The sequence below is a fragment of the Hydra viridissima genome, unplaced genomic scaffold (assembly GCF_058129835.1).
Source record: "Hydra viridissima isolate aposymbiotic clone 2 unplaced genomic scaffold, HvirCarnegie_v1 scaffold_1, whole genome shotgun sequence".
NCBI classification, from domain to species: Eukaryota; Metazoa; Cnidaria; class Hydrozoa; order Anthoathecata; family Hydridae; genus Hydra; species Hydra viridissima.
This window is the reverse complement of record NW_028324300.1, coordinates 6,743,245-6,765,176: the sequence shown is the minus strand read 5'-3', so window position 1 is coordinate 6,765,176 and position 21,932 is coordinate 6,743,245. Positions and strand designations below refer to the sequence as shown.

The 21,932-nt window shown below is 30.4% G+C and overlaps 3 protein-coding genes and 1 pseudogene across 4 annotated transcripts in view; 3 read left to right on the top strand and 1 right to left on the bottom strand.

Annotated features, from left to right (window-relative positions):
* The window catches only part of LOC145187981 (uncharacterized), a 433,414-nt gene that overhangs the window by 376,766 nt on the left and 34,716 nt on the right, over positions 1-21,932 (top strand). The window contains exons 2-3 of the mRNA XM_090065933.1: positions 14,333-14,472; positions 21,522-21,572. Coding sequence (XP_089922059.1) covers positions 14,364-14,472; positions 21,522-21,572 — 160 coding nt within the window. The 5' untranslated portion in view covers positions 14,333-14,363. The remainder of the gene's footprint in view (positions 1-14,332; positions 14,473-21,521; positions 21,573-21,932) is intronic.
* On the top strand, positions 8,709-9,650 carry LOC149893087 (uncharacterized). Its single transcript, XM_090090450.1, has one exon. The coding sequence runs from the start codon at positions 8,709-8,711 to the stop codon at positions 9,648-9,650; it is 942 nt and encodes a 313-aa protein (XP_089946576.1).
* LOC149893086 (uncharacterized) lies at positions 11,189-12,394 on the top strand. 2 transcript variants are annotated; one of them, XM_090066130.1, is made up of 3 exons: positions 11,189-11,319; positions 11,616-11,952; positions 12,068-12,295. In XM_090066130.1, exons 2-3 carry the CDS (start codon positions 11,689-11,691, stop codon positions 12,158-12,160), a joined length of 357 nt encoding a protein of 118 aa, XP_089922256.1. In that variant the 5' UTR covers positions 11,189-11,319; positions 11,616-11,688; the 3' UTR covers positions 12,161-12,295. The 2 variants fall into 2 exon arrangements, with proteins under 2 accessions (XP_089922256.1, XP_089922247.1); XM_090066121.1 differs by having other exon boundaries at positions 11,616-12,394.
* Positions 17,911-20,217, bottom strand: LOC149893085 (uncharacterized; annotated as a pseudogene).

The following is a 21,932-nucleotide window of genomic DNA, read 5'->3' as shown; positions in this document are numbered from 1 at the left end:
ATGTTTCTATTGAATAACAATGTGGCTGGTGGTTTTCCGGTTATAGCATGAGGAGCACATCTATAATTTCGAAGCATACATTGAAGTTCCTCTCTCCAGTTTCTGCCCATAAAGTGAGTTGTTTTTATTGTTTTCGCTATTACTTGCATGAATCTTTCTACTATACCGTTTGCTTGCAGGTATCGCGGTGTTATTTTAATATGCTTTATATCAGCATTTTCAAAATACAATTTTAAAGCCTCACTTTGAAATGGTGGACCATTGTCACTTCTTATTTTGTTAGGATAACCAAATATAGAAAACAGTCTTTCTAGTTTATTTATGATACTTGGTGCTGTTGTGATTTTCATTATGTCAACAAATGGGTATCTGGAATATATATCTTCTATAACAAATAAATACTCTCCTGATGGTAATGGTCCAAATAAATCCATCGCTAATTCATCCCAAACATGTTCTGGTAAAATTGACATTTTAATTGGTTCAGGACCTGGCATGCGCGAGTTGGCCTGACATCCAAGACATTTTTCAATATGTGATTCAATATCACTATTCATAGTGGTCCAATACACTTTTTGACGCAATAATCCTTTGCATTTTTCAACACTTAAATGTCCTTCATGTGCAATTTGTAAAGCTCTTTTTTGAAGAGACTTTGGTAAGACAATTCTTGTTTCTCTTAATATAATCCCTTCATGATCAGTTAACTCATTTTGAAATCTACGATATGGTTCCAGTATTGGGTTGTCATGCCATTTACCAGACACTAATGCATTCTTTACTGCAACTAAACTGATGTCTCTTGCTGTCTCCATTTTTATATCTTCAATTGATATTGATTTGGGTGTCATTTTTGTCACTAAAAAGTTTACATAAGCTGCCACTTCATTTTCATCTGACTCATTGGGTACCTCATTTGGGATACAGTTTCTGGATATAAAGTCTGCAATGTTCTCTTCTCCCTTCTTATATATTATGTCAAAATCATATGCCTGCAATTTGATTTGCCATCTTGCAATGCGTGCATTTATTTTAGAACTGGATGAAAAAATAAACTTGAGCGGTTTGTGGTCCACTACGACCTTAAAATTTTTTCCATACAGATACAAATGTAATTTTTCAATTGCCCATACCAAAGCAAGAGCTTCCTTTTCTGTAATGCTATATTTTAACTCAGCTGCTGTCAGTGACCTACTTATGTAGCAGATTGGTTTAATTCCAATACCTTCTTTTTGTAAGAGTATTCCTCCTATAGCATGATTACTTGCATCAGTAATTAACTGTACTTCTTTGTGCGGATCATAAAAAGCCAACACTGATTCACTTGATAACTCATGTTTAAGCATATTGAAAGCATCATTATGTTTTTTGACCCACTTAAATTTTGTATTTTTTTTTAATAGTTCACGTAATGCTTTTGTTTTTTCACTAAAGTCTTTAATAAATCTTGACACATATGTGCATAAACCCAGGAAACTACGAAGCTCACTTAAGGTTGTTGGTGGTCTTGCATTCTTGATAGCCTCTAATATGTTTGGATCAGGATTAATACCATTTTTGGATATTTCAATACCAAAAAATTTTATCTTCTTTTGAGCAAAAATACACTTTTTTTTATTTAGCTTTAAACCTAATGCACGTGTTTTGATAAACAATAATTCTAACTTCCTTAACAAATCTTGTTCATTTGATGCATATATTATAATATCATCACTAATAAACTTTACTCCATCTATTTTACCATAACTTTGTTCCATAGTATTTTGAAAAATCTCGAATGAATTGTTAATACCATATACTAATCTTTTGTGTCTATAAACTCCCTCATCTGTTTGAAAATTTGTGATCTTTCTGGACTCGGCATCTAACTCTAACTGAGTATAAGCTTCTTTCATGTCTAACTTAGCAAATATTTTTGAACCGTACATCTCATCTATTATGGAATCCAATGTAGGTATTGGGTATCTTTCGCGTTTAATTGCTTTGTTGATGGTTCTAGCATCAAGACATAATCGTACCGTTTTATTTGCTTTTGGTACAATTACAAAATTACTAATCCATTCTTGCGGTCCTTCAACCTTTTCAATAATGTCAGCCTCTTCAAGACGCCTTAGTTCTGCTCGAATATCTTTTCGAAGGTGATAAGGATAGCGACGTAAATTTTGTGCAATTGGTTGTATGTTTTCATCTACATGCAGTTTGCATTGAAAGTTTTTTAGCTTACCATGTCCTTTGAATATATCTTCATAATCTGCAATCAACTTTAACAAATCATTTTTGAATTTCAAAGTCACTTTACAATTTGCATCAAAATAATGCAAACTATTATCTTTTTGATTTAGTGGAGATTTAATTTCATCATCAATACTTTTACACACATTAAAGTGCTGCTTGGTTTCATTTGATTTAGCCACTGTATTTACACCATTATCTTTGTTGAGCATAAAGTTTCCATTTTCATCAATTTTTAAAATATTCAGCTCCTTTGCTGTTTCAATTCCCATGATATTTCCAGCATTATTTTCATTTACAACATAGATTTTGTTGGTAGTTATTTTGTTTTTTGTTTCAATTTCAGCCTTTAAACAACCTATCAACTTTAGAGGCGTTGAAGCATAGGGAAATATTACTGTTGATGATTTTTTTAGTAATAAGTTTGGATTGTGGTTTTTAATCCTTTCAAAAGTGTTTTTGTCAATCAAATTCACACTAGAACCTGAGTCAATAACCATTTTTATTATAACATTTTCTACCAGCACATTTATTGATTTTGTTTTATAGGATTGCCCTCTTTGTTTTGAACTAAATGTTAGGGCAAGCGCTTCCTCTAATTCATTTTCTGAGCTGCTTTCACTTTTGTTTTTATTATTTATCTCTTTAACTTGCTGTATTGTCCTGTAAGGTGTTTTTGAAAAACTTCTGCAACAAATGGCTAAATGATTTTTCTTTTGACATTTATAGCATGTTTTCCCATTAGCTTTGCACTCTTTTTGATGTCCAATAAAATATTTTTCGCCACATCAAAAACATAACAAGTCATTTTCTCTTTTACCTATATTTTCACTTTGATTACTTCCTGATTTTAAATCTGTTGCTTGTTTTTGTCTTCTGGAAATAGTTAATTTTTTAAAATGATCTACCACGTCAATCTCCTCTGTGGATTGATTTGTTTTCTTATTTGACATTTCTTTTGCTTGTTGTTTTGATATTTCCATGTTGCGACCAATTTCAACACATTTATCAATGTTTATTTCTCTATCCTTGAGAAGTTTTTGCTTGAGTTTCACAGAATGACATTCCGATATAAATTGATCCTTTACTGCCTCAGCGACATCTGAAAACGCACAATATTCGGCTTGTTTTCTTAACCGAGTAACAAAGCTCACAGTACTCTCCTCTTCATTTTGTTTTATGTTCTTAAAAATATATCGTTCATACGTAATGTTTTTTTTTGGTTTAAAATATTGATCGAGTTTTTCACACATTGCATTGTATTGATCAGTATCGTTTCCTTTTAGAGTTTTGTATATTTCTTTTATATCTTTTCCAGCTAAGTGCAACAATAATGCCTTTTTTTGCGCCTCTTGCGTAACTCCTGTCGCCAATATATATAGCTCAAAATCTTCTCTCCATATTTCCCAGCGTTTATCTATATTTGTTGTATCATTTTCGTTTATAATAAATTGTTCTATACCTGGTAAATTACTAATTGCTTTTGCCATGTTTTTATCTTCGTCGCCAATTGTTGTGATCCGCTTAAGCAATATAACCCTTTTATATGTTTGATTATATATATTATTTTAAGATAAGTCAATAATGATATTTTTATACAACTTTAATATAACGCGAATTCTAATCTCTTTTAAAGTCCTTCTTTCCTATTTTTATGCACGTTTTTTATAATGCGTTCCACATGAACGCACTTACGTAATTTGTATTACATAATTACGTAGTTATCATTCTCAACAGTGAGATGATGCTAAATCTGGTCAGAATACATATGCACCATCTGAATGATACTTATTGATGAATGGAATAAGTCTCTTCTTAATACATTTGTTTAAATAGATTTTTTGATTTACAGCCAGTCCACTTGGTACAAAATAAGGCCGAGAAATTCCATTTTCAGAAAAAGCAATCCATAGAAGTAATTTCTTTTGAAACTTTTGTTTTGTTTGGTATTTAACTGTAGATGGAGTAGATTTTACATCACTAGTATAAAATATATCATTTCCATTGATACTGGAGTGATTTAACGTGAAATAAGACTCATCGTCAATGATTGGTTTACGATTTTTGAATTTCTGACATAATCGACTGCACTTAGTTCTAGCTGCTTTTTGCTGGTCAGAGCGTTTTGGAATCGTCATTTTTTTTCTTGACTTAATATTTGTTCTTTTTTTTAATGTTTTATTAATGTGTTGCTGAGTACAGTTGAACTTCTTAGCTGCCTGTCGTTGAGAAACTCCGTCTTTATGGTCAAACATGAGTTTGAGCCTTTCAATGTTTTTCCTGGTCATTTTTTTAGCTTTTACTCCACTTCCTTGAACTCTTTGGTACCCAGATTCACTTTCAGCACGTTTAATTATCTTGTAGATAGTACTTTTAGGTATATTCTCAACTTTAAAGTGGTCATAAGTGAACTTTTTACCAGCATTTTTGTAATTTGAATAAAATTCATACACACGTTTTCTAATCTCTTCTTGTTTTGAATTTATTTTTTTATTCATTTTTCTATAAAAACTAAAAATACATAAAATATTTAAAAACTAGAATAAAAATACCTTCTAAAACAGTTTTCCTATTTTTAAAATCTTATTCCTTTGAGAAGATATGTGTCTTTAAATCCAGTCTCGTTTTTTAGTTGTCACCCGTTAGTTGGTAGAAAAAGATACTCCTATTGTGTATTGCAATGACATTGAAGAGCTTGCAGCAATAGTACTTCATCACAGAAGTCGAGGAAAAAATGACGTTGATTTCAAATTAGGTGTAGATGGAGGGCAGGGATTCCTTAAAGTTACGCTGTCAATAACCCTAAAACCGGAGTTAAAAAGTAATAAAGTTCCAAAGAAACTGAGCAAATGTGACGGATATGCGTGCAAAGATCTTAAAGACTTAAGTGTGCACAAAACTATGATATTGGCCATTTTGCCTTCATTGAACAAAAAATACAATAATTTGCGGTTAATTTCGGATAAGTTAAACATTTTATCCTTAGATTACACAGTATCTGAAGATCTAAAGGTTTTTCTTCAAATGGTTGGAAAACAAACTGCAACATCAAAGCACCCTTGTCAGTATTGCGTGACGTCATTTCCTGACTTTCAAAAAGCTGAACATTATACTCTAGAGTCTTTGTGTAGATTGTGGATTGCTGATGGTGCAAATTTAAAAAAAGAAAAAAGTACGTAAATGTTGTTAATCCCCGATTAACAACATTTACGTCCTTTTTTTTTCTTTTAAATTTTAAAAAGGCGACAAAAACAAAAAAATGCTAGAACTTGTAAATATTCCTGTTCTACATATACTGCTAGGTGTTGTAGAGAAACTTTTAAAAGAGATTGAAAAAAATTTAATTGAAAACAAGGAGTGTAGGTTACAGTTTGTTAGTTAACATCTGTCTAAGATAAACATCTGCAGAGTGTCCTACCAAGGGCAGCATCGTTTAGAAGGCAATGCTTGCAGTAAGTTCCTCAAAAACGTAGACAGCTTTGAACTGTTTTTTCAAGAGCCTAGAGTTTCTTGGAGTTTCCGCTGCCAAATACATTAAGGTAGTTAGAGATTTTGAAAAAATAGTCCATGGTTGTTTTGTAAAATCATTAAGCTCCACGTATGTCAAAAATTTAGAGGAGTTTTCTACGAGCTATAGAAATCTAAGGGCTACAATTCCGTTGAAGGTACACATAGTTGAGCAACATATTATCGAATTAATTGACATGAAAGGTGGAGTCTTTAGCATGAAAAATAATTTTTAAATTTGATAAAAAATAATTTATAATCTTAGTAATTAAATACTCTATTTCAACAGTTGAATCGTAAAATTTGCATAAATTACAACGAATATTTATTAAATAAACATTTCTTTCGTCCTTCTTATATTCTATAGGCTTAGGTTACTAGACCGAACAAACTCTCGAATCCATTCATCATAATTGCAATCAGTTTTGGCAAATGAGAAAAGTTGGAGAGCACAGCCCAAACTACAGAGAGGCGCTAAAAAACGCGGTTGTTGCTTACAACTACAAGCACTTTAAAAGTAGCTTTCTATTTGCAGGAATGTAGTTTGTAAAAAGTAAAATATTAAACCTCCTATGAACAAACGTTTAGTATGATTTTGAAATGTAAAATATCAATCATGATCCAACCATAAAGACCAGAAATTTTGTTTTTTAATGCAATAAGTGATTGTAGCAAACCCTACTCGACCCGTAATAGCCCTCCCCTAGAGTATGGTTCCTAAAAACCCTTTTCAATTTTTTACTTGCTTTATATTAAACTATATCAAAATTTATCGACAGATTTCAAATTGCATCAAAAAAAAAAAATTTTGTTTAAAAATTAAGGGAGAAACCCCCTCTAATTTTAAAATCAATTTTTAGAAAAAAAAAATTTGTCAGATCTATAGCATATATAAAGAAAATAAGAAAAAAGTACCAAAAAAAAAAAAAAAAAAAGGTAACATGTTGCTATGGAAACCATAAAAAATTACCAAAAAACAGCAAAAACAGGTTTCACGCCGGCCAATATTGTGGGCAGGAAGCAAAATAACCAAAGTTGAAATTTTTATATGGTGTTTATATAGAGCAGAAGAGTGTTTTAAGTTGAACAGAATTTTTTTTTACAAATATAAAATTAGGTATTTTGAAGTCAAAGTCCAATATTCAATAATATGGTACTAAAACAGCATAAACAGCAGGTGTAAAAAAAAAAAAAAAAAAAAACTATTCAACTTAAAACACTCTATACCAGTTAATAAACAACCACTGAAAATTTTAGAAATGGCTCTTGAATGGTTAGCGAGCAATGTTGGCCAGCGTCTTAAATACTTCATACTGAGAAAAAAGCAAAATAACAATTTTTTTATTAATTAACACAAAAAAATGTATAAAAAAGCAATCATTAACCTCATTAAATCTAAAAAACAGTATTTAAAATCCTCCTGGTTCATAAGTTATACCCTCTTTTTCCAAATTATTGTCATTTTTTAAAATTTTTTTTGCTCTATTTAACTGTCGCCTCAACTTATTCTTTTCATTCATTCTATAATTAGATTGTTTTATTCTTTTATTGTTTATTTTATTGGAACCTTTAACCATGAAAGCACCTGGTAACATATTTAATTGTTCAAAAACTAACACTAAAACTTTCATACCAATATTAAAAAACCGTTTAATGATGAAAAGCCTCTTCTCTGCCAAGTACCATCACACGACACACCAATATCAAAAACTTCATCATTAGCAACATGTTTACGCAATTCTGCTACTGCATCAAACATGGTATCCTCAGCAACTTTTTATGTGACAGCACCTATTTTCACAGCTAACTTATCATAACTATTTTGAGTCGTTGGTTGTGGCATATTCATTAAAGTGGTGAATGTTTTTATACCAGAATGTCCCTGTCCAAGTGCACGCATTGCTTATACTGTTCTACAATTAATATCATATCCTCTGTTACATTGTTTTGAAGTATAAAACTCATTTTCATATTTGCAGTTAAAGCACTTGATAAGTAACTTAGAGGCAAGTCCTTTTTTGTCTTGCATTTTTTCGGACAATGACAAGGATGAACACTCGCCACATTGAGGGCATGCTAGAGCACTAAATATATCAGGTATAATGCCATATCCAGATATTTTCATTCTTGTAAAAGCTCTGGAACATTCAATTGGCTTTACCTTCTTCGCAGATACAGATGTAGAAAATAAATTTAATCCAGATTCGTTATTTACAGATTTATTATTGACAGTTGCATTATTTTAATCAATCAAAATTGTTACAGAAGGATTATCATTTAACTCCATTTCAATATTTTCTTTGTCAAGAATGTTAAATTTCTTCCCTAAGAAACCTCGGCGCTACTCCACTTTCTCCCCCCCCTAATTTTATGATTGATTCTGATAGAGAATTTTATGCTGATTAAGAATCGTATAAAAACATGGGTCTCAAAATCAACGGAAAGTGCTCTAATCTGATGTCGAAAGTACAAAAATATACCACAAATCGCTAATATTCGCCATCTTGAAAAGTGATTTTTTTTTGTTTAAAAGTTATCCTTTCAAAGTATCAACAGCCTGGTTTTTATTTTTTATATAAAAGATTTCGAATAAAAGAACAAAGAACCGGTGCGTTAAGTTTCATAATCAGGTGTATTGGACCGCATTTTTTTTCTCTTACCAGGTAATGAAACTCAATGGCATTTACTCTTATCGCGTCAATTTGCTTCAACTGGATTCTTAGTTTGTTAGCTTGAGTGTCTTTTAAAACTTTTGTCAAATAAGTTGAAAAATTCTTTCATTGATTATATTTTACAATTCACTTTAAAACAAGATAAAAATTTTTTAATTATAAAAATAATTCTTTAAAACTATTGACTTTCTTTTAAAACTTCAAGTTAACCCCCCGTGAATTCATTTTCATTATGTTTGTCATATAAAAAGGAGTGCTTCAGAATAGTTTTTCTGCTTCTTCATTTATCTACATATCATGGCTCTTCGAAGACCAACAATAGACGTTTTTGACTCACTTTCTTTGACAGAAATAGGAGCAAAATTCAAATACGATATCGAAGCTACAATTCACTGGTGCAGAACTTATGGTTTACTCGCTGAAAGCATGAATTGTAGTGTATGTAACGTGCCCTGCACACAGCAAACAAAGAATGGGTCAGTTGATCAAGTTATTTGGAGATGTCCAGTCAAGCGCTGCAAAAGAACCTTTAACATTAGAAAAGGCAGCTTCTTTGAGAAATCTCACCTACAATTGTGGCAAATATTGGGCTTAACTTACGCTTGGAGTAGAAGTGCAGGTAAGAGCCGGGGATTATCAATAAGTGATTTAAGGCAAGAGTTAAATATCGGAAACGACAGCACCATTGTTGATTGGAATCAATTTTGCAGAGACATTTGCGTCTCATATTTCCTCAATAACCCTGATCCAATAGGCGGTCCAGGGTGCATTGTTGAAATAGATGAATCTGTTTTTTGTCGAAGAAAATATCAAGTTGGTAGAATAATCCCGCAGCAGTGGATATTTGGTGGGTATGAACCTGCAACGAAGAAAGGCTTTTTGATTCCTGTCCAGAACCGCGATGCTGCAACATTAATTCCTATCATACATCAATGGATACTTCCTGGCTCTATTGTCTGGAGTGACATGTGGAGAGCATATAATGATTTGCAAGCTCCAGCATATTTACATGGTACCGTTAACCACACCCTCAACTTTGTAGATCCACAGACAGGTGTAACAACAAATCACGTGGAAGCTATGTGGTGTCGAGCAAAAGCAAAATTCAAATCAATGATGGGGCCAACTAATCGCGAAATGGTAGCTGATTATTTATCCGAGTTTATGTGGATGCAGAGATTTTCCGAACACCGGTTTTTTCACTTTTGGGATCAAGTTTTAACAGCATATCCTGTTTGACATCCTGTGTGCATCAAACGTAACATACATTATAATTCATGCCTAAGGTTGTGTAAATCAAAAAACGGCTATTTTCATAGCCACACAAAATTATTAAGAACATTTTTTGCAAAGAACATTAAGAAAGCCCTTTTTTATTACTCCATGAAAGTTTGTCTTTCCAATTAATTTTTTTCTTTAATAACAAAAAAAAAAAAATAACCGAAAAAATAATCGTAAATTCTGTTACAAAACTAAATTTCATAAGAAGGAATCGCAATTTCGCAAGAGCGACACGTTTTATAACTTTATAACTCGATCGTCTGCCTGATAGCTCTGGAAAGAACTTACGCGTCTATATTAGCCATTCCAGACGATTTTTTTATAATTCAAATAAACATATACAATGATTCTTACGTCGCGAAAATAAAAATAAAAAACGTCATAAAATATGCGAAGGAATATAGATATATATATACATAATTTCTGTATACAAATCCTTAGAATCTATTCTTCAAAAAAACATAAATAAATACTTGTTATAAAAAGAGAAAAGAAAATAAAAAGAAAATTTCGTGTTTTTTGTCAAACGTCAGATGTTTTTCGTTGAGCCGTGGAATCGCTATCTATATTAAACCAGAAAAAATTCCTTATAGTAAAAACCAGGCTGGCAATGTTTTGCGGTTAAAAACAATATCAACCGTAATGTTAGTGAATTCAAGATGGCGAATATTAGCGATTTGTGGTATATTTTTGTACTTTCAACATCAGATTAGAGCACTTTCCGTTGATTTTGAGACCCATGTTTTTATACGATTCTTAATCAGCATAAAATTCTCTATCAGAATCAATCATAAAATTAGGGGGGGGAGAAAGTGGAGTAGCGCCAGAAACCTCTCCTCCTTTTTTTAATTATTGTTCTTGATTTTATTCTACACGCTTTACCCATTTTTTAAAAAAAATAAGAAAATTGTCAACTTTAAAAGCTTCAGAATAACAGAAAACTGTAATCTGACTTGATAAACCAGACTTTTTTTGCTCGGTGGATAAGTAAAGAAGCCAAACCAAGCATTTTACTGCAGATATTTAAAAATACACATAAGTTATTAGGATTTTTAATGAGGTGCTACACCGCACTATGCATCGCTTAGCGGAAATAGGATTTTGTACATATTTTTTAGTGATTTTTCATATTTAAACTTTTTAAGTTTTTTTTTTTTGCATTTAGTTTTAAACTCTTTATAAAAAAAAAATTATTTTAAGTTTTTTTAAACTTTTGACATCTTAAGGGTTTTTTTGAGGTTTTAAAAAACTCGCATTTTTGTTAAAATCCTTTCAAAGTATATGATAAGTGTTAAATTTCTATATTATTTTTATGCGAAATTAAAATAATCATGTATTTAATTGAATGTAAAACTAGAAATAGAAAAAAAGGGTTTTGGCATACCATTTTTTTGCTGATTTTTTGATTTCTTAAACATTGATTGATTTGAGCATGTGGTCACAGAGGTCGCCTCGTTTTTTTTGAATAAAATATAGCTACTGCGAATTGACTTTACTGCTATGCAAAAAAATTGAGGCGACCTCTGTGACCTCATGCTTAAAAATCATTTTTACTACTGTGAATTTTATTCAAAAACCGACTAAATTCTGTGAAGTAAATGAAAATTCCGTAGTTCAATAACTTCCGGTAAGTTTTTATTTGATTCAGTTTTACCTTGCGATGATTTTTGTTAACTATCAAAATGGCTACATTCACTCTTCGTCAACTTTTAGCACATACATTTCCCCTAAGGCATATATTCTTAAGAAAAAATTTTAAAGCCTGGGCAAAACTTTTGAAGTATAAGTTTATTATAATATATATATATATATATATATATATATATATATATATATATATATATATATATATATATATATATATATATATATATATATATATATATAGTTAAAAGTTGTACACAAATTTTATACATGTTTTAGGAGAAATACTGTAACAATAGGAACATCTGAAGCACCAAAACCTAGAAAATCTTTTTTAGAACTTACGAGTAGGATGAAACGTAAAAGAACTAATAATCTTCAGGGAAAAGAACTAGAAGAACTTGAACATGCTGTAAAAAGGTTTGCATCTAATCCCTCTACTGCACCCAGGTCTAATTTATTTGGTCCAAATTTATCATCGCATACTTTTTGCAATTTGAGACTAACAGACAGAACATGGGCTGAATTTAAAAAAATTGTTACACAAAATCATCATCTTGTTCCTCCAGGTTTAACCAAGTTAAAAGAATACAAAAAATTGACATATCCAGAGCAGGTGAAATATTCAGAAACTGAAGTAAAATGTAGTCTATTTAATATGATCAAACATTCAGTTTCTAGAGTGTTTGAGTATCTTTTGGAGGATGAAGATAATTCTATTAAATTTTTAGCACAGGAGGAACGTGATAACATATATGTTATTTGCAAAGTGGGTGGTGATGGTCAGAGTGACCAATCTGAATTTCAGAATGCAGCAACTATGAAGAGAGGTGTGGATGATTCCACTGTGTATAGTGTTTGTACTGTTGGAGATTCGAAGTGGAAAAATGATACTATGGAAAAATTGTAATCCAAATAGTCCAGATGCAACCTGTCATCTTGCCAAAGAGACTACTAGTTTTATTCAAGAGAAGTTTGCCAGGAACAAAGCCAACAAAACTGCAGGAGTAGGTCATGCACGATTAACTTCTTTTGCTGAAAATACTAGGGATACAGCTAATTATTTATTTATGACATCTGACATGTACCTATACTGTAAGAAGAACAAAATGCAAGAGGTATAAAAGCTATAATGCAAGAAGATTAAGCTGATAACTGTTCTTAAGGTAAATATTGGAGAAAGCTATGTATATCTTTAAATTTAAATATTTAATGTTATCGTTTAATTTTATTAATGATACATTTTAGGTGCTGGTGGTAGCCAATCTGATATTTCTGAGATCTTTTTACATAATCAAACAGTATGTTTTTTTTATGCTTGCAAAAAAAAAAAAAAAAAAAATACTAGTTGTTAGAAAAGTTGAAACATAAGAATCCCAAACTTTCATGTTTGAGGAAAAATTGCATCAATTGGCCTCAAATTGACTCAATTTTGCCATATTTTTGTTTTCCTCAAAGATGTGTCTAAAGTCCTATTTCTATTTAGTGATGCATAGTGCAATTCTTGAAGGCTTGTTGTGAATATTAAATGCTGCTCCACATAAGGATAACTGAGATACGTTTAGAGTAAAAATTTTAATTATATTTCAATTGTATCTATTTATTACAGTGAATAAAGTTTTTTCTTGAATGTATAATTATTAGAATTAGAATTTGATGATAGATAATTTCTATAATAAATAGTTTATATCTTAAACTATACTATTTATTACATTAACAAAACTTTTTAAAATTTTAATGTGTGTTGTTAAATAATTTTAGGAAGATAAAGAGTAATGGTTCATATTATCCCCTTTAAGACCATTTAAAGTTATTTCAGTCGGTAATTGGAGGTAATTTTAAGCTTTGCATGGTTATAACTCTTAAACGAAAAGAGATTTTTTGATGAAATTTGAAATCTGTCGATGAACTTTGATCTAGTTTATGATAGAACAAAAAAAAATTTTCACGACTAAAGGAGACGTAGTTCTAGGAAGGGGGCAGTTAGGGGTCGGGGCGGGGTTGGTTTAGCTCCTGTTACCCTAATTTTTTGCAAGTCATCCTCATTCCACATCAGTATCAACATACTAGAAATTTGAGTATGCCCCATGCCTCTTAGTTACCTATCTTGAAAAACAAAATTCCTGGGTACTCCCCTAAAATATGTGATTTCTCTCCAGGCCCCTACATAAAAATGTTGTCGTTCACATTTTTTGAATGAGGAAATGTTTTCAGATGATAATCAAAAAAAAAATTTCTGGGGATGTGTTGCAAGGTCTTAGAGCATGTTTCTATGTACCGTGGACGGAAGACTAAAATGCAAACTTCAGTATGGCGTTCGCCGTTAGTTGGGAGGCAGAAGCTTATGGAGGCGGTCTCCAAATCATAATGCCTCAAAAACATCTTCACACGGTGGCCGCCAGAGGCTTCCATCTCCCGATTGGCGGCGGCCTCAAAAGCATTCTGCCTCTAAAAACAAATTCTGGCAGCTGCTGCCAATCGGGAGGCGGAAGCCACTGGGGGCGGTCTTTAAATCAACTTGCCTCCGAAAAATCTTCTTTCAACGACCGCCAGCTGGCTTCCGTCTCCAAAAAAAGTCGGCAGAAAGTTAATTTGCCGCCGGGAGGAGTTATCAACTCTCGGCTGTGGAATCATACAAATTGCCGTAATTAAAGTATAACCTCTAGTTAAATATCCTTGTCATTACCTTATGGCGGGAAATTAGCTTCCCCGCACATAAAAATGTTAATGAGTTTTAATTGTCTTTAACTATACTTAAATTTATCTGAGACTACTAGGATTTCTCTTTACCTCTGTCAACATAAAGCTTTAATTAACAAGTATATATCAATAATATAAAAATATAAAAAGTATATTTCTCTAATAATGTTGTATGTAGTATGTCTATATACAAATACTCAGTTTAGATGCACTGAGCATGGCTCACGATATGATTACTAAAAAAGCTTTCTATTGTTTTTTACTTTTATCATGAGATGGTATTCATACGTTTATACCTTTTTGTATCTCGAAGGTTTTGGTTTCTAGATGTTATTTAGCCAAGATGCTATTATTATTAACCAAGTACCAGAAAACCGTGTTGGAGACAATTCAGATAAATTAAAAATTGAGGCGTCATGTGTTGATATAGAGATAGGTGAGTAAATGTTGCATATTTTAATTATATACATATCTGTGTATATATAAATGCTGTTCATTATATTAGTATGGTTTAATTCAATATTTAACTTATAATGTTAGTTATAATCATACAATTTTTTCATTTCTTCTATAATTTTACATAGAATGCCAGCTAGAGAGCTAAATTCTATTTTCCTTTGTACTGAAATCCTTTGCTCTCAGTACTTTAAGCCTTCAAAAGTTTTTCATAAGACACAATTTTATATGAAGTGTTAGAAGAAATACCTTTTCAGGGTTCACTAGTGAACATACTTAAGATTGTATTGTCCTGGAGAGAAATTTTTTTAAATCAGCCATGCTTGAAGTGATTTACCCCATCCTGACTATTCCATAAGTACAAGAAACACATGCTTAGTATAGCCAAGCTGCATACCAACTAAAACAGTAATCACTTTGAAGTCTATACATATGACCTCCACTTATGGTCCTCATATCTGGAGAGTTTTAACTAGAACCTTCATAGTTTCAAATGTTTCTTTTAAGTCAAATGTATGTACAGCAGGAGCTTATTTCTTTTTAATGCCATTGTTTAGGAGCTTTCAAATTGCTTTTTCTCAAATTGATGAATAACCTTCATCTATCAAGATGATGTTCATATCCCAATTTGTCCATTGACATCAATGTCCATGGACAATAAGTCCATTGACATCAATGGAATCAGTAAGTTGTGGAAAATGTTAATTTTTTAATAATGCTCTAAAATGTTTGAAAATGTTTTAAATTGCTGGAAATAGCTTGACAAATAAATTAACTAAAAATAGATAAGTTTATTTGTCAAGTAAATTAATTTGTTTATTTAATTATAAACAAATGAATTAATAAAAAATTTAACTAAGAATTTAATTATCACTATCCTATCAATTAATCTGTTGTTTGCTTTGCTTGGAAACTGATTCTATTGTTTTAGTTTTGTCTAAGCATTTCTTGTGACTTCTTTATTGTGGTCTTTATCAATCAATTTGATTTGTCTTTGGGCAAAATGTCAGATGCTTGGAAAATTGGAAAAAAAAAAAATAAAATAAAAAAAAAAATAGAAAGAAAAAGAGAATAAAAAAGAAACACAGAAAAAGTTGACAACAAAAGTTGCTGCAGAATCAAAAAAATTATTGAATACAAAGACTTAGAGAAGTGAAATTTGTTTTAATGCCATTGTTAACAGCTCTTAAATTAAAACTGCAATTTCTAAAGAGGATTATAATTTTTCAAATAATCACTAACAAACAATTCAGTCAGTTAAAAAGTTTGTAGTTGGAGTGAGGAATTACCTTAAAAAATATTTTTAGTGAAAATTTGAAAACGCTTTTCAATTATGATGAGTATGTACGCTTTTTTAAAAAACTGAAAGTACACAAATATTAATATTCATCAAAAAAAACAAACAATAGAAATTGGACTTGGCATGGATTTCTGGATCTCTGCTGCCTGAAAATGCTGCAGCAGTTGTCACTGGAAATGTAGCAGAATTTGGTTTGAAAGTTAGTGAGAGCAATGTCTGCTCAGTTTTGGATGAAGCTTTCTAAAGCTTTTGGAAGAAACAAGCAGCAAGGATGTTAGCAGTTACAAATCTGAATCTGACACTGAAGTAAGTTTTTTTGGTGCTGCCAGGAGTAAAAAAACATTCCTATTCCAAATATGAAAGTCCAGTTGCAATATGGCATCACAAATGTCAGATGAATTATCAAGTTACTTTGAAAATTCCTGGCCAAAAATGATGCCCTTTCAAGAAGAAATCAAGAAACATCATGGAGCAGAGGTTTCACTTGTCCTTGACTGTAGAACAAAAGGTTGGAAAATCTATTGTCAGCATTTCAACAGTTTTTCAAAGTCAAAGATTCAACCAGAAAAGTATTGAAGAACATTTCTCCACATTTAATTTGCAGTTATTACAAATTAGACCTTTTTTCTAATGTCAATGCTGATCTTAACCCAAACAAAATAGCACCACAAACTCTTTATGGATAAACTTTAATTTTACTTACTACTCAGGTTTCTTATGAAGATGTTTCAGGTTCCTTGTGAATTCAGATTACTTGGAATTTATTTAAAAAGTGCGTTGCTCAGGAAATATAGACAAAAATTATTGTTTAATTTGCTGGAGACCATCCCTCCAACAAATTTTGAGTCTGAGCAATACACTTTGTTTCCTCAAAGTTCAATTTTTATCCAAAAACAAATCCCAAAGCTAAACTAACTGTGTTTTATATGTTACTAATTTTTATGGGCTTTTACTTATGAGCTTTTATGACATTTTTTTTTTCCTTTTTTTTTTTTTTTTTTTTACCAAAGGGCCCATTCCATATGAAATCATCCAGACAATGATACCCGTATATTTCAGAATTTGTTCGTTTTTACTTCACTTGCAGTCCATACTAAAAAAATAATAACTGTGAAAATTTTAGTTAAAAATACACATGGGTTCCAGAGATATCGTCAGTTAAAATAATGGTGACTCAGCATTTTAGTGATTATCTGAAGCGACTACAAAGCAACTTTGACATATAGTATCTTCATAATGGCTTGGGGAAATTTCCTAAAGTTTGGTACCCCAATAGATTTTAACTTGAGGAATTCAAAAAGAGCACCCTCAAGACTCGATTGTCTCAGGAAATGCCTTATTTATCCAATTTTGTTCAAAATTATTGACTTATAAATTCATGATTTTGGGAGGTAAAATGAAGGCTGTGGCTCAAAATCCAGAAAAAAAAGTTTAATTTTATATCATTATTTTATCTTAGGTCAGCTGAAAAAAATTAGTTTCATCAATTGTCTCTCTAATACTTGATCAAAATTTGCATTTAAAAATTGTGTCTTTATAGAAAAATTTAAATTTTGTAACGAAAGCAAATGAAATGTTTTTTAAAACAATTATTTGAATAAAACATCAAATTGTGTTATTTATTGACATCAAATAAAACATCAAATTGTGTTATCTATTGACTAGTTTAGAATGTCTATAGTAATAGACCAAGGGAGGGCCAGGGGACCTCTGACTAATTCTGCCCCCCCTCCCCCCTAATCTCTCTGGATTTTTTTTTTTTTTTTTTTTAATGCAATAAATGATGTAATCATAAATAATTATAAAAATTCAATTTAAAAACATTATTTTTTTTTAATTTTAAGTTTGAGAAACAATATTTTTTTAAATATTTACCTCTTATTTTAAAGTAAGCACTCAAAACTAAGATCTTTTTATGATTTTAAAAACCATAAATTTTAAAAACCAAAAATATTAAAATCTTTTTTAAAACATTTTAACAATAATATCTTTTTGGTATTATTTAGAAGATTAATACTAATATAGTGATTGACATAATAAGGTGGACAGTGGGATTTATTTAAACCCTTCTCAGCCTTCCATCCAAGGATTTGAAAAAAAGAAAAAAAGAAAGACAAGTTCTAAATGCAAAATAGGTAAATAAAATTACAACAAAATTATTTTAAATGTGTTTAATTTTTTTTGTAACCAACTGCTTATGTTCTCTAAATCTAAATCAGATATGTTTTATGTACGACCTTGTTGTGCGTGTAGAAATTAGACATGTAACTTCAGAATTGAGCACCCAACACTTGTCATTTCTCATTGGCTAAAAGAGGTTTTTACCTGGTCCATGTGGATGCATGAATCTGACTTTTATATCAAGCTCACTTACATCTTCAGCAATCCCTACCCGCCAAAATCTGTCATAAAAACATGCAATATAATCCATTTTTTTAATGTTCAATGAAATCTCTTTATTATGTCTGCTTTTTGGAATGATATCAAATATTTCAATACATGTATCAATACTTGTTTTTTTTATAACTTAGAGTGTTTGAAGCAATTGGAATAAATGATGAAACATCCTTGTGCCAGGAACTGTTCTTCCACCTAAATATTTTTTTTCTAATTGTGTTTGGTCAATTTGATCTTTAGAAAATAATTTAAAACAAATTCCATTTATCTTGGCTCTACAAAAGCAGTACATTAAATTAACATCTAAAATCTGCCCAATAGTTATTTGTTTTAGACTTTCTTGGTATACTACTCTTTTAACAGTCCCACCAATGCCATCACAGAGGGATTTATCATGACTGGTAGTAAAAAATACCCATTCAGTGTTTAAATTAAAGCCTTTACTGTGATGACAAAGATTGATAAAGTTTTTAAAATTTTCAAATTGTGCTGCAAAACCATCAGGAAAGTATTTCACATTTGATACATCAGGTAGATTTTCTTTGATACATCTAGTTATATCTTCCTGAGTCTTGTAAATAAATCCTGTGTCATGATTAACATTTTCTGAAAGGTAACAAAAAGATTTGTGTTTGAGAACTTTTTTCTCTATAAAATAAAGTACAATTGTAAAAAGTGAATGTTGGCTTTTACTCCAGTGATAACTTTGAACCTCATCCTGAACAACATATTAATAATTTTCATATTAATGTTTTGGTTAGATTTTTTTTACAGTTTTTCAAGTATCTACTTTGTGTTATTGCAATATATGAATGAGTGGTGAGGTTGTCAATGCTGTCACATAATAAATCATTAAATTCATCTAGTGGCAATGATTGTAATAGTGGCGTTGTACGATCGGTACTCTGCCATTGCTTGAATGCTACATCTTCTAGCTCATGGTCCATAAACTCCTGCACTAAAAAACTTTTTAATGCTTCAATACCAGGGCATTGGTTACATCAATGCAACATACATTCTGCATTTTTAAGCGAACAAGCAGTCAATGCCATAAAATCTTTATAACTTTTATTCCACCTAATGGCATCAATGAGAAATTTTGTATTTTGGTGATGTATGCATACATATACATTATGAGTAACTGACACATTAATACACTATTTAGGTTTAAGAGTAAAAAACTTTGACAAACTGACTTTGATGTTAGGGTAGTTTTTTTTAAATGCAACATGTAATTTATTAAGATTGAGTAGCAATAATCTTTTTTGAACATGTTGGTTTTTCCTAACACTTACAAAATCTTTTTTTCCTGGCATCATTCTTGAAAAATCATCACTTTGATAAAAGTTAATCACTAAATTAACTGTTTCTGGTGAAAGTGGGTTTCCAGTTTTTTTTTTTGGGCAATAATAGAATTCCATGCTCATTTTTAACTTTTTTCGCAATTCAAACAAGATACTCAGACACTTCAAAGTAGCTGGATATCTTTGTACGTGTCCATGATTTTGGTGCGAGTGTTAACATTTGCACCTTAAGGTGATAAGAGTCAGTCTCTAAAATTTTTTTTTTTCATTTCATGCATTACATTTGCTGTGTTTTGAAAGACTTTTCAGTTTGACTGGTGAAATTCCAACAATTCTATAGTGGTATCTAGCTTGATTTTTTTCTCACTTTTTGATTCCCATTCCTCCTGTGAATTTAAATCTCCATCTGTTTCTACTGCTTTTCTGTAATATTTACTGCAGAATTTCCAACCTGGGCTTAAATAAGCATTATTTTGTTGCAAATATTTCACCAAGTCTAGGGAAATCTTTATATTACCCAAGAAACAAATTTAGTTTTAAGCTTTTAAAAAAGTTGAAAATATAAAATTTTTTATAAATGGTTTCTTGTTTTTCACAAGAAAGATCTTTGAATTGAACAAAACCTTGTTTTCTAGAAAATCCAGTTTTGTGGCAATTGATGTTAAGACTTTTTCCAACGTCACATTTCTCCATATTAAATATGTTTATTATTTATAATATTACCTGCTTATAAAATACAAAAATAATAAAATTCACAATCATTCTTTAAAAAAATACAAACAAGGAAAGTACAACCTTTAAAAAGAATAAAACAAAACATTTGCTTGTTTTATAATAATATAAAACAAAACATTTGCTTGTTTTATAATAATATAAAACAAAACATTTGCTTGTTTTATAATAATATAAAACAAGCATTTGCTTGTTTTATAATATAATAAATGGTAAGCATTCACTGATTTGAACTGAAATAATGAAAAAAAATTGTTTCTCAAACTTAAAATAAAAAAAAATAATGTTTTTAAATTGAATTTTGATAATTAATTGTCATTATATCATTTAATGCATTAAAAAAAAAAAAAAAAAAATCAAGAGAGATTGGATGGGGGGGGGGGGGGGGAAGGTGGGGCAGAATTAGTCAGAGGTCCCCTGGCCCTCCCTTGGTCTATTACTATAGACATTCTAAACTAGTCAATAGATAACACAATTTGATGTTTTATTTAAATAGTTGTTTTAAAAAACATTTCATTTGCTTTCGTTACAAAATTTAAATTTTTTTATAAAGACACAATTTTTAAATGCAAATTTTGATCAAGTATTAGAGAGACAATTGATGAAACTAATTTTTTTCAGTAGACCTAAGATAAAATAATGATATAAAATTAAACTTTTTTCTGGATTTTGAGCCACAGCTTTCATTTTACCTCCCAAAATCATGAATTTATAAGTCAATAATTTTGAACAAAATTGGATAAACGAGGCATTTCCTAAGACAATTGAGGATAAAAAAGACATCCAAATACTGGTGTATTTTAAACAACAATTATTATTTTATCAGGATAAATACAAATACAACATAGGCATGATGTTAGATATTTAAAAAAAAAATTCAAAAATTGATGCACTTTGACTTTCTTATTTTTTCTAATTTTGTATTTAATTTTTTAGTAAGTTTTTCTTTTACTTAACTGTCAATTTTTGTAAGCATTACAAAACATTTTGGAGCTTTATTGCAGTCCCATATAGCTTCTGAATGACATTTGTTTATTGACAAAGTGGAGTTTGAAAGCTTTGCTATTGCATACCAATTGCACATTCCGTTTATTTAAGTGAAACACATGAAAACACAAGAATATTAGTCGAAGCAATTGATTACAAAACTCATCAGTAGAATATCCAGTTTTTTTGCAATTGTAGGGAAGATTAATTATCTTATAGGATAATTTTCTTTATATTGGTACTAAACAGTTTAAAGGTACCTTTTTTTTTTTGGTGACTAATATGTAATCTCTGACATCTAATTTTCAGCAAAACAAATTGAAGTTTGTTTGAGTCCACCAAAGAAAAAGTTCAAAAAAGGTAAGGCATTTTAAATTTGTGAAAGATTTTAAGATTTATTCCTTTATTAGTTGGTACTGCTTACAAACCAACATCCACTCCTATGGTTTTAGTAATAAATGTAAGTAAAAGTTTTAAACTTTTGGTATTCAGAGTAAAAAAATTAGTAAAATCCCTGGAAAAGGGCAATATATAAACATGTAAATTATCTAGATTCTATAGAATTTAACGTATTTCTGACAATATGTAAAACAAAAATCAAGGAACAATTTTTAAAAATCAGTTTCTTAAAATAATATAGAAAATAATTGAAAAGTAGGTTTATAAATGTATATTTAAAAAAGAGGTTAATTTTGTCCTGATTAATATATGGGTAGCTAA